Genomic DNA, 13,400 nt, shown 5'->3' on the forward strand with positions numbered 1-13,400 from the left:
TATGGAAGGTTTCCTTTTTCAGAAACAGTAGCTTCCACAATGTAAACTCTTGGGTTGGCTCTGCAGATGGAGTACATTCATAAAAGTATTTTTCCTGCTTTTTAAATTTTATTTTATTTGGCCAAACATTGATGTTGACCCGATGCGAATAGCTTTCTCTTTGCAAAGTTTTTAATGGGCTAAATGCTTTGCTATTATTTTAGCTTTACTAGGAAATGAGTTAATAAAAGGTCATAATTGGGAGGGGGAGGAGAGAAAGAGAAAGGGCCAAGTATTATCAGATTTCACACACATCCCTCTGTTACTACTAGTTTAAGAAAGTGAAAACACAAAGAACAAAAGGCCCAAACCCATGAGGTATTTTAGATTATATTTTTCTACACTAAGAGTTCAGACAAATTAGAGCCAGGGATTTTTAAGTAAAGAATTTACTGATTTGGAGCTATCAAAAAAACACACAAAAACTTAGTTTTCCCTTTAATTTTATTCACAAGTGTAAAGTAAGCCTATTTTGGACAAAAAGTAGATAAAGGACTAGCACTTTTATTGACTCCTTATCTGAAATTCTATTTTTGATTACTTTTTGTAAAACTATATAACTAGATAGCATTGTGAATACTTACTGCATACTAATTCTATTTTTTTTAAAATCTTATTAAAACACAATGTACTTTGCTGTGTCAGAGGTGATCAATATTACAATTTTATTGAGAACAAATTGTTTTAAAAAAACATTTTAAAAAGTGGTTAAGCACATTTCAGCAGCAAGTAAACACCTTCAGATGTTTTTACTATGTTTCCCCCCACCACCACATCTGATCTTGAGTACTGCTCCCTCAAAAAGTGACTCAGAAGATTAGCGGTTACAATAAAAGGCAAACGCGGATGATGCTTTGTGTACACATAGACCCTGAGAAGAACATGCCACTCCACCTAGCAGTGGACTCGCTGGGTGACGAGGGGGCATCTCAGTGCCTGCTATTTTGTCACGAGGGAGCCTGGCGGATGATGATTCTTTTCATTGGTGCGGCCTCCCAAACATATTTCATCGCACCATGTGCATGGGAGTTCTTTGGGCGGGCGTGTCGCATCTGGTCGCCCCCCTCTCGGTGCTGCTGGCTCGCTGCCTTGCTCGCCCTCTGGCTCTCGCCCCCCACCCCCGCCTCCAGCCCCCTCTCCCTCTTCGGGCTTACGGTCCCTCCACCCCCCACCCCTCCACCCCCTCCACCCCCACCTCCCCACCCCTCCAACCCCTCCACCCCCTCCAGCTGGCGGCGGGCGCTGCGCAGCTCCCGGACTGGAGGACCTGCTCCGCCAGCCGGGCCCCCTGCAGACGGCTGCCCGCCCGCTCGCCCGCTCCCTCGCCACTAGGACTTGCCACTGAGCGCGGAATGGCAGCCGCAGCAGCATCCCCGCCGGCGGCGGCGGCGGCGGCGGTGGAGGCAGCCAGGGCCACCGCGGACGCTATTGTTCCCCGGTGTTAAAAGAGCCTTTTCCCTGCTTTTCCTCGGGAAACAAACAATAGCAGGGCACAGCTCTGCTTTCTGCACTCCTTCGGGAAGACGCTCGGAGGGCGCAGAAAAAATCCCCTGCCGTCCGTGTTCTCAGGATCCGGACAACTGGAGCGGCTGCAGGCGGCATGGGGCTGCGAACAAGGCGCTCTGCGCCCCGGAGCCCGGGAGCCGCGGGCCGGGGCGGGGGCCGGGGCGTCCGGCAGCTGCTCCCGCTGTTCCCGCTGCTGCTGCTGCTGCTGCTGTGGTGCCCGGGCGCCCGCGGGGCTGGGGCTGCGGCGCCGGGCGAGGCGGACGCGCCCACCCTCTATCTGTGGAAGACTGGTAAGTGGGACCGAGCTCGGCCCCTTCTCCCCCTCTTCACACCTTTTCACTGCGGGCTTCAGGAGGGACCCTGTGCTCGGCCACGAGGGGTCCGGCTGTGCCGGGCTCCTAAAGAGAAAAGTGTGATGCGTAGGAAGGGAATTGGGTCATGTCCCAGGCTATTGGGAAAGAGAAACCTAACAACTCAGAGGCATCCCTGAGCCGCTGGAATGAGTCTCCTCTCTCTCTCTCTCTGGCAGCTCCGCAGTTAGGAAGGGCAAACCGGCGCTGCACTTTGGAGATGAAGTGCAGTGTTGTTCACCTCTGGATTCTCATTCTGATGTGACTTTCTTAAATCTGTGTCTAGCAGAGAGCCCGCACACAGGGTAGCCCCAGTCTCTGTGCTGTCTTGAGGCAAACTCTTTGCTCAGTGCCATGATGCGGACGCTTGTAGGATCGAATGTGCTAAGTATAGCTTTGTGATCTGAGGGACACGTGGACACGGGCCAGACAAGGGCAGTTCTGACAGTTGACCCGCAAAGATGTGGCTCCAGTGAGCTCCGAGAGAGCAGGTGCAGCTCAGTCCTTCCCCGGCGAATTTTAAAGGGCTCAATTGTTAGGGTATTTAAACTTTTTCCGTCTGGAGGATTCTCTTGCCTTGTTTTCAACCCACAAAAGCAGCAAGGAATGAATCGTCCCTCTGAACCTCCTGGCAGAGTGCTGACTAGAGGTCCTGGCAGGGCAGTGACGGGCAGGAAAACAATGGAGTGAGGGAAGACTACCCCCTCTCCAGCGGCTCCTCCCTCCTCCAGAGGACACTGAGAATTCTGTAGCAGACTTGAAACTTGCGATGCTTATCAGAGTGAAGTGAGAAACATTGTGCTTACCGCTTAAGGCCATGGATCCATGTTGAGCAATGATGCCTAAATATTAAGAGAAGGATGCAGTAGAGAGGGGGAGGAGGGTATGTATGTTTTCAACCTGGGATTGCAAACAAGTTACTTCAGCGGTCTGTAGCTACACAGATCTGCTACACAGATCAGTCTGCTCTATAGTTATACCAAATCCGTAAAGAAGTTTCAGCTATCCAACAACTTAGTGGGTTTGGACAGAAATGGACTTAAAGCTAATGTACACAATCGTGCATGAAACACACACACAAACACACACGTTTTTAGAAAAGCCATTTGGATGAGTGTTAGCCATTCTCCTTCATGCTTGCAGTTTACAGATCAGTTGATGAGTGGATGTAGATAAAATCAGATTAATTAATTTTAATTTAAAACCAATGGTTGAAGATCTCTAATTTAGCTAAAGTCATGGCTTTACTTTTCAAAAGCTCAGTCATAACAAGCAATAACCAAACTATAATTTCCATTAAATAATATTATTTGGATGCTCAAAATAGTACTTGGCTGGTTGAAATGTGTGCTATTAAAATAACAAGAGCCAAGTAGTTATTCAGATAGAGGAAGAGTCCAGGCAACATTCGAGTGCAGGAACTGAGGTGCCAATATATGTCAACATAAATGTCATGGTGGCAACCCAAGCCAATAAACAGTTTAAAATAGTGGAAAGCTGTCAGGAGCAAGGATATGGACACCTTGGTTCCAGCACCAGTTTCGGCTCTTGCTAGCTGTAGGAACCAACGTTTACTTTTGACCCTTGGTGTTTTCAGCTGCATATAAACATGATGATACCTTCTCTGACTATTCACAGTGTTATGAAGAGCAAATGAGTAAGTTATGAGAAGTAATCTGTAAACTCCAAAGTTATGTTCATGTTCAGACATAAATAAGCTGGTATGAAGAGAATGATAAAGACATCTTTTTATTGGTGATCCTCAGTTTGGTTAAAAAAAAATGCTGAATTAAACTGGAGAGCAAAATAATGACCTCTTTCTTATTTTTGAGAGGGAAAAGAGACATTACCATATCTATAAAGGAATTGAGAGTAGTTATCAGAGCAACTAGGGAATATTTAAAGGTGAGGGATACATTGTAAATGAAAACACCGAGGTGACAGAATCATGAGTGTTTCTCATTTGATGAAAATGAAGACCCAGAAAGGGAATTGGGGGAGAAAAATGAGGTGAGATAGTCCAGGATATGCATTCCATTGGGGAAAGGTTGGTCTTGGTATAGCATATTATAGGGGGGTCACATTCTTGGTGAGATTTTTGAAGTGATACAGTGAAAAGTACATAGGATGAGAAAGGGACAGGAACTCTAACACTGTGTTTACAAAAACAAGCTATAGAACATTGGCAAAGTCATTGAATGCCAAAGTAATTTGGTTCTTGGTTTCCTATTTTGTAATATTCATTCATTAGAAAAGATAATACCCAAGGGCCTTGTCAGCCTGAAAGTGCTTCAAATGTATGTACATGTACATACACCATAAACATGCATATATTCATATATATACATAGTGTATTGACATGCATAGAGTATATATGTATATATATTGTATATGAACATAGTACATGAAGTTTATGACACATATACTATATACTACATATTATATGAAAATTTAATATAAATTGTATATTAAATGAAAGTTTTATTGTCAACCCACAACAAAGAATTATTGATGACTCACTGTGTGACTTTTATGAAGTCACTGTTGCAGTAGAAGCTATCTAGGCTATTGTCATCCCTACTCTCAAGAAACTCACAATTGAATAATACTGTACATATACAACAATTACAACATGGCATACTATCCTATCTAATAAAGGAGTAATATGTAAATTAACCATCACTCTGCTACACCCACAAGCCACATCCACCAGCCAGTCAGGAGTGAGTATGCAAATTGACCCAACCAAGATGGCTGCCACCACTGAGAGAGCAGGAGGGAGACTTGGGTTTCCCCTGTGATGGAGGAAGCCAAGCTTTCTGCACACCCTGCTGGCCCAGGCCACCACTTAAGGCTACAAAGTTTCAATTATAGAAGATAAATAAATCTCAACAGAAATGGCTGCCACCACAGAGCGAGCAGAAGGCTTGGCTCAGCTCCAGGCTACAAAGTTTCAATTGTAGAAGATAAATAAATCCCAGATGCCTTGGGTCGCTGAGGGGGTGGGGGTCAGCGTGGCTGGCCTCCTCAGGCCCCTTGCACAGGCTGCCCCACACCCCATGGAAACCTCACCCTGATCCCGGACACCCTTCAGGGCAAACTGGCTGGCCCCCACCCATGAACCAGGCCTCTCTCCTATTTAATAAAAGATTGACTATCATTCCAACACACAAAATGGCTATCCCCATGTGGACACAAGATGGCTATCACAAGATGGCCAGCAGGGGAGGGCAGTTGGGAGGGACCAGGCCTGCAAGGGAGGACAGTTGTGGGTAATCAAGCCTGCAGGGGAGGGCAGTTAGGGGTTCACAGGTCAGCAGAGGAGGGAAGTTGGGGGCAAACAGGCTGGCAGGGGAGCAGTTAGACATCAATCAGGCTGGCATGGCAGTGGTTAGGGAGTGATCAGGCTGGCAGGCAGAAGTGGTTAGGGGCAATCAGGAAGGCAGGCAGGAAAGCAGTTGGGAGCCAGCAGTCCTAGATTGTGAGAGGGATCCCAGATTGGAGAGGGTGCAGGCTGGGCTAAGGGACCCCCCCACCCCCAATGCACGAATTTCATGCACTAGGCCTCTAGTACTTATAATAAAACATTATGAAAGCAGAGAGGTTGTGTAGTTGATAAAGGGGGTTGAGGAGGCTTTAAAAGAAAAGCTAATGTTGATCTGTATTTTGAAGGATGAACTAGATTTGTTAATTAAATTCCACATATGAATGAAACCATATGATACTTGTCTTTCTATGACTGGCTTATCTCACTTAGCATCATGTTCTGTAGGTCCATCTATGCTATTGGACCTACAGAACATGATGCTAAGTAAAATTTTCTCCCTTTTTTTTTTACGGTGGAGTAGTATTCCATTGTGTACATGTACCACAGCTCTTTTGTCACAGTCATTTGAAAGTTACAATAACTTTCAAATTGTCTTTATGAGAATAATTGAAAACATTAAACATGGAGGTAAAGCACATTTTTATTATTGGGAGGTGAATAATTAGTTTTTCTGATAAGCTACTTATTTCCTTTTTAATATTCTATGGAATTGTTTCAATAATAATTATGGCTAATTCTGATCATCTGCAATTCTCAAGAGTATCAGTGCATGAAACAAGATGTGGTTGATTTAACAGGAGTAAGGCAGAAAATAGAGAATACATTCAATTTCTATCAATTTTTATCATAGAGATGTATTTTTAAAAGGTCTTGAAGTGACTGAATTAACTGTTTTAATAATGAAATTATATTGAAATTCAATAAATAGGTACATGCTAGCTGTTGCTCAGAATTCAGTTGATGAGGGTATTTAAAGGTGTGAGTTTCTCTCAAGGAAATTCTTTGTCACATTAAATGCTTCTGAAGAAGGTTCAGCCAATACAAGATAATACTATTAATGACAATCACTCTCTTTTACCTCCTTAATTGTGCATAAAATAATTCCATGCTTCAGTGAAATGTAAAAAAGTATTATCCTTTTTTTTAATTTCATGTACTTGTACTAATATAAAATGTTCTGCAGTGTTTATGGAAAAATATCAGTCTTAATCTTACTATTCATTAAATAACAAAGGAGAAAGGGATGCCATTCAGGTCATAGTAACATGAGAGTGGCATTATCTTAATAAAAATGATTTGCTTTCAGTTTGCCTTAATTTGGAATATGACACAGTTTGCTCATTAAATGAGGATAGGCATGGAGCAGGGTGGAAAGATTGTGGGTATCAATGTCAGTTAATCCAGAGCAACATGGATAGAAATATACCCACAATTGTTACCTATAAAATTATTTTTCTTCCTGAACTATTTTTTTTTCTATCTCCATTATGCATTCCATAGAGGTTTTCTGAGGATTAAATATGGTAACATGTAATGTCCTAGTAGAATGCTTGAAACATACTAGGACTCTAGTAAATGGTAGTTTTATTTTTGCTGTTCTTCTGTTATAGAAAGCAATGGCTACTTAATTTTATGACCTGGAGCAGGTCCAGTTATGTGCATTAACTTTCTCTAAAGCATAAACTTTTGTAAATGCACTAGAAATGACAAATTGATACAGTTAGAGTGCTAGGTACTCCAGCACATTATAAGGGAGACGGTATGGTGAGATGGAATGAACATGGATTTTAGGATCTGACCAGCCTCTGTTTAAAACTTGCTTTTTCCTGATGGTCAAGTTACTAAAACTCTGTGACTTAGTTTCCTTACCTTGGAATGGTGCAGAAGTTCTGGTGTGAGAGGGCATTTGTGGTGATTTAATAGGTAGTAACTAGCAAGTATCTAGCACAATGCCTTAAATGTAGTGAACATTCTAAATGTTAGTTCTCTTTGCATTCTTTATCTTTTTATCCCTAAAAAGTATACTTGTAGAATTATACTGATCCAACACATTTATCTGTGTTCTCCAACTAAAGTACACCGTGGAAAACAAAACAAATCTGGAAAGAAGTTATTTTATTAGAGGCTTGTCCCCCCCCCCCCCCCCTTGGCACATATGTATACAGCATGGACTAAAGACCACAAAATTATTTTAAGCAGAAAATTCAGGCTGAATTATTTTATTAAAGATTTTTAATACTTGGTTTTGTGTTGTGTCTCAGGGGATTTCTCAAGAATCTGACATTTCACATTCTTGTAATTGACATAGTCACATATGTCTTCAAATTAAATTATTTTACGGTAGAATTGTTTGTAGTTTATGCATTATTTTTGATTTATTTGTTAGATGATTATTTAAATAAACATAAAAAATACTGCCTGGCCAGCTGGCTCAGTGGTTGAGCATAGACCTATGAACCAGAAGGTTGCTGTTTGATTCCGATCAGGGGGTTTCAGGCTCCATCCCCAGTGGGGGATGAGCAGGAGGCAGCAGATCAATGATTCTCTCTCAGCATTGATGTTTCTCTCTCTCTCTCTCTCTCTCTCTCTCTCTCTCTCTCTCTCTCTCTCTTCCTTTCTCTCTGAAATTAATAAAAAATACATGTTTTTTTAAATAATTTTTTTAAATTATATTTTATTGATTTTTTTACAGAGAGGAAGGGAGAGGGATAGAGAATCAGAAACATCGATGAGAGAGAAACATCGACCAGCTCCCTCCTGTACACCCCCTACTGGAGACATGCCCGCAACCAATGTACATGCCCTTGACTGGAGTAGAACCTGGGACCCTTCAGTCCGCAGACCGATGCTCTATCCACTGAGACAAACCGGTTTCGGGGGGGGGGGGGAAAAAATACATGTTTTAAATATTACAGTTTTTGTCTTGTTTTCCTATCCTTCTTTCTTAGCATACATAACACAGTTAGTGCTCAAAATTCATTAATTATTTGGATCACAAAGTCAGATGTTCAGGTGGTTTTCTCAATGGACTGTGGTAACTCAGGTCACTCCTTATGGAAACTGCAGGTAGGTGCCTGGTTTGGAAAGTGATGGAAGCCCCAGCCAGGACTGATACGAGGAGTGCTGTAGAGCAGCACACACCCTGACTTTTTCTAGGGATTGTTGCTCTGTAGAAACTGGCTTGATGTTGGCGGGGTGAGATGCTGACATTCTGACTAGGGTGCTGGGGAAGTGTGATGTGCTTTGGAACCTTTTAGGAGGCTGTGAAGCCATCATGGTGACATAGGTTGGAATGGTGACACTGTGCAGCGGGATCTCTGTGGGAAGGGGAGGGTGGAGGCCTCTCAGTCTAGGAGGTGCTTGGAATTAATATAAAGGCACTTTAGAGTGGTCCTTAACAAAGAAGCATTGGGGAAAATACAGCTTTCCTATCACAAGGCCATCACAGAGTGTGAGGTAGAGGTGCTAATGAGTCTTAAGGTAGATACTTTTTTCTAACTTTTTTTTCAGCAGAGTTTTACTCTTGATAATTTTAGAATGCATTAAAATGATGAATGATAAAGGAAGTTACATTTAATCTCCAGGTACCCAAGCAGAAAGAAAAGTGGTATTTAGAGGAAATAATATAACAATTAAACACATTGGCAAGGAGTAGGGGAAGCATAGTAAAAAGTATGTGAAATCATAATCTTTTTTTTATCACTCTTATTGTTCCCATATTATTATATTAATACCAATATAATATTATGAGAAAATAAATGAAATAAGGACTAAAGCACAAATGTGCTCCTTTATATGGACAATAGTGTTCAAATGGCACATATAAGAGTAATGTTCAGGGGGCTTTAGGCCCCAGGAGACATCCTAGAGATGGGCCACGTGGAATTTACTAAGCAACATCAGTAAATTTAGGAGAAGCTATGCATGACTGCTGAAACCTGGGGGAAAGTGAGACATTGTAAGAGAGCAACAAAACAAGGAGAGAAAAGATAAAACAGGCAAATCATTGTCATTCTTTAAAAATTATATTTGAAGTCCATGGTTTATGATAGGGTTCACCTAATGTACATTTTATGGCTTGGACAAATATATAATGACGTGTATCCACCATTAAGTATCATACAGAGTAGTTTCAGTGACCTAAAAAGCCTCTGTGCTTCACCTATTCATCCCTTCATCTCTCTTCCTCCCCCTACATCCATGGTAACCACTTATCTTTTTTCTTTCTCCATACTTAAGCTTTTTTAAGAATGTCATGTAGTTGATATAATCCAGTTGAGCGTTTTCAGATGGGCTTCATTCACCTAGTAACGTGCATTTAATTTTTCTTCATGCCTTTTATTGGCTTGATAGCTCATTTCTTTTAATTACTGAATCATATTTCATTGTATGGATGTAGCACAATTTATCCATTGACCTGTTGAAGGACATCTCAGTGCTTCCAAGTTTCAGAAATTATGAATAAAGCTGCTATGGACATCCATGTGCAGGTTTTCAACTCCATTGGGTAAATACCCGGGGGCACGGCCACCGGATCATATGGGGAGAATATGCTTAGTTTTGTAAGGAACTACCAAACTGTCTTCCAAAATGGAGGCACCATTTTGTATTCTCACCAGCAACGAGTGAAAGTTTCTGTTGCTCCACATTCTCCTCACCAGTGTTGTCAGTGTTTTGAATTTTAGTTATTTTAATAGGTGTGTGTTGTCATTTCAGTTTGCTGTCCCTAATGACATAATATAGGTGTGTCAAACTCAATCAGAGAAGGGGCCAAAATCTAAAATCCAGCCTAAATCGCGGGCCGAATGGTTTACTGAACAGTCATAAACTGTCATTGTGATGGAAACGCAGCAGAGTGCAGTGATGACAGCGCAGTGCGGGCCACATTGCAAGGCCTGGCTGGACGGATTTGGCCCGCGGGCCTTGTGTTTGACACATGTGACATAAGATGTTGAGCATCATCTTTTCATCTGTGTAATTACCCTTCAATGTTTCTTCTCTGATGAGGGGGTCTGCATTCTTATTAAAATATGAAGATGAGTAGCATGAGCAGGGGGAATTCATGTGATAGTTCGGAGTCTCAGTCCACTGTGCTGCACATGTACTTCTTGCCCTGATGGTGAACTACACTAAAGACAATTGTTTTATAAAGAGAAGGCTCACATGGAAGTTAAGTAAAGAATACATGGAGCTGGGCCTAAACTGGTCTAGTTTGTTTCATCTTTAGGGGGACACATTGTGATAGAGTTTGGGCATGATGAACAGCCCCTTGAAAGGTAAGAAAATGGTCTGCTATATTAAAGGTTAATTTGAGCTTGCGAATGTGAGATTTTCAAGCGCACAACACACGTGCTGTATTGCTAGATGACTGTGATCTGGTTTATAAATCATCTAGTTGTATATGCACTCCTTCTTGCTCTTGCATGGAGGAAGCAATAGGCTGGTATAAGGCTGACGTACAATATCCTCCTGAACTTTTGGGAAGCCGTGGAAGTCCACTGTCCTTAGGCTCTGGTAAGCTGTCTGGGAACTATTCTGCTACTTCGATTGCTCCCACAGAGCTCCCCACGGACACAGAGTGTTGAGCACACACAGAATGGTGGTGGTAGAACAGTGACTCAGAAGTAGTTTGTGTGTGTACATAGGGGTAGACATACAAGACAGTATTGAAGTAGTTAACCTGGAACTATAGAGAACGCTTGATGGAAAATTAATTTTCCCAAGCAAATGTATTAAGCACAGGCATTGACTATGTAATTTGAATAATTTAACTTATGATATATGGCCAATGCAAGGCTTTCAAATTGTGTACATATTCTGCATTAAAAGTTGTCCCTTGGATTTTAATAGCAGAAGCAATAACAGGACATTCTGCATATCATAGATGGATGTGTTTACAAGTAGTAATATGTCTCCTAAAGAATGGCATCAGAACACAGATAGTGCCTATTTGGGGTTGCACTATTTAAATATTATTTTTGTTTTCTCTACTAAAACCAGAGAATGCAACTATAAGTGGCAGAGGGGTCTATTGTATTCAGGTACTTCTCATTGACAATAAAAGTAATTAGTTATAAAGAATTGAACCCATATCCCAAAATCAAAGAAGCACTGATTACCAAGTAGTTAAACAAATACGTATTTGTGCACATTTGTATGTGTGTAATAACTAAAATCACAATAGATGTTCAAGAATAAGCTTTTGAGCCAGACAGAAATGAGTATTGACCTAATTTTGTAATTTATTAAGATTAAGGCCTGTAATTTCCCTGTGTCTCTTATTCCTCAACCATACAATAGGTACAGTATCAGTATCTACCTCCCCAGGTTATTTTACAGATAACTTGAGATAAACACAGAGGCCACTTAGATGGGGCTTGGCCCGTGTCAGTGCTCAGTGTTTTCCCTCATGTATTGTGATCCTGGTGTGAGCTGGAAGAGCCTCCTCCCTGAGGTAGAGTTTGTCTCCTGCATCTGTCTGCACTCTTTCCTTCTTTTTGATTCTTTTTTGAAGCTGCATATGTATCTCAAACTCCTCTTCTTCTACCTGCTCTGAGAGTACAGTTGCACAGCCCTCAGCCTTGCTGTTATCAGAGTTATTCAAAGTGTAGTTTTAAAACACAGAGACAGTCTGCCTTAGTGTTTTATTTTTACATGAAATCATGCATGTCTTTGTCATACAGGAAATACTGAAGGTGTGACTTGTTAAGTGGGACTGTGCATTCCAAACTCCTTTGTGTGGAAACACTGAAGAATATTCTTGGCAAGACATTTGTGATCTGTGACCCTTTGAATGAAAGGGCATAGGAAGTCTACTGTGATCCTCTCCCAAAGTCCTCTTTTCTCTCCTTAAAGGAGATCTCTCTCTCTCTCTCTCTCTCTCTCTCTCTCTCTCTCTCTCTCTCTCTCTCTCTCTCCTTTGTGTATATAAATATGTATATGTACCTACATGTATATTTATTATTATTATTTTTAAATATATTTTTATTGATTTCAGAGAGGAAGGGAGAGAGTGATAGAAAAGCAATGATGAGAATCATTGATTGGCTGCCTCTTGCATGCCCCCTACTGGGAATTGAGCTCTCAACCGGGTCATGTGTCCTTGACCCGAATTGAACCCAGGACCTTTCAGTCTGCAGGCCAATGCTCTATCCACTGAGCCAAACTGGCTCAGGCTAAAATATGTGCAATTATGAATACTTTTCAGTAAAATCTTAATTACACAAGAATTTTTGTGAAAATATATTTTAGAAAACTTTGTGCCAACCGTATGCTCACCAGGAACCTGCTCATATAAAAAATCTTATTGTACAAGCCTTTGCCTGACCTCCCACTAACACAGTTTTCATTTTAAGATTCTTTTATGTCTAACTATCTTCTTGTGTTTGTCATTCTGGTGCCTGAGCAGTGTCTTCAAACTGCAGTGTTGGCACAAATGTCCAAGAAGTAATTTTTCTAAGAGCATCTGCCTGTTGCATAGCAATGCCCATCATTTATATGAACTATTACTTATAAATATTTTACATTGATTTGATATCCTTAAGCCAGGACTGGTAACAGACTTGGTGGAATAATATGGATTAGCTATTATTTTTTACTGTGTGTGTGTATAATAATGTATATATATTTTCTTATAAACATTAAGTTCATTTAGAGCCATTGCATTGCACAACTTTAGGGACTCCAGCCATAGTTAGAATTAGATGACCTTTTTCCTCCATCAGCTTGTGTAGATCAGGTTTGATTAAATAAAACTTGCAGACACTTAGTGTCTATTTTATGCCAAATTCTGTGCTTGGAGCAAATATGAATATTATGTGGACACATCCCTCCCAAGTTCCCTGTTGTGTAAATAAGTAATTCTTGTCTAAGAAACTTTCTCTAAAAACAGAAGCATATACATACACAAACACACACACACACAAAACAAACAAACAAACAGACAAACAAACAAAAAACAAAACAAAAAACAAGAAAGTTTGAAAAATAAATAATTTACAAAATGGACAAAGGGAGAATTTCAGAATTCCAGTCAAAGAGGAGCAATTGGGAAGAAATGAAATGGCACATGTCCAGGAACAGAAAGTTCTGAGGCATAAAAAGCTCGGAATGAGCTGGGGTGGGAAGAAGGGAGTGTGCGGACTACACAGAACCATAATCAGGAGCCCTGCCTTAGT

The 13,400-nt window shown here is 41.2% G+C and overlaps 1 protein-coding gene across 3 annotated transcripts in view; it reads left to right on the forward strand.

The window, feature by feature from the left end:
* Nucleotides 1-1,289: 1,289 nt before the first annotated feature.
* Nucleotides 1,290-13,400, forward strand: part of THSD7A (thrombospondin type 1 domain containing 7A) — a 299,368-nt gene continuing 287,257 nt past the window's right edge. For 2 of the 3 annotated variants that reach the window (XR_006740961.1, XM_045578315.1), the window contains exon 1: nucleotides 1,290-1,835. Coding sequence is in view for 2 of the 3 variants with exons in the window: in XM_045578315.1 (XP_045434271.1) it covers nucleotides 1,640-1,835 (196 nt within the window). In the remaining variant the exon portion in view is untranslated. The remainder of the gene's footprint in view (nucleotides 1,836-13,400) is intronic. The other variant, XM_036429312.2, reaches the window with a different exon arrangement.

The sequence above is a fragment of the Pipistrellus kuhlii genome, unplaced genomic scaffold (genome assembly GCF_014108245.1).
Source record: "Pipistrellus kuhlii isolate mPipKuh1 unplaced genomic scaffold, mPipKuh1.p scaffold_m20_p_10, whole genome shotgun sequence".
Taxonomy (NCBI): Eukaryota; Metazoa; Chordata; class Mammalia; order Chiroptera; family Vespertilionidae; genus Pipistrellus; species Pipistrellus kuhlii.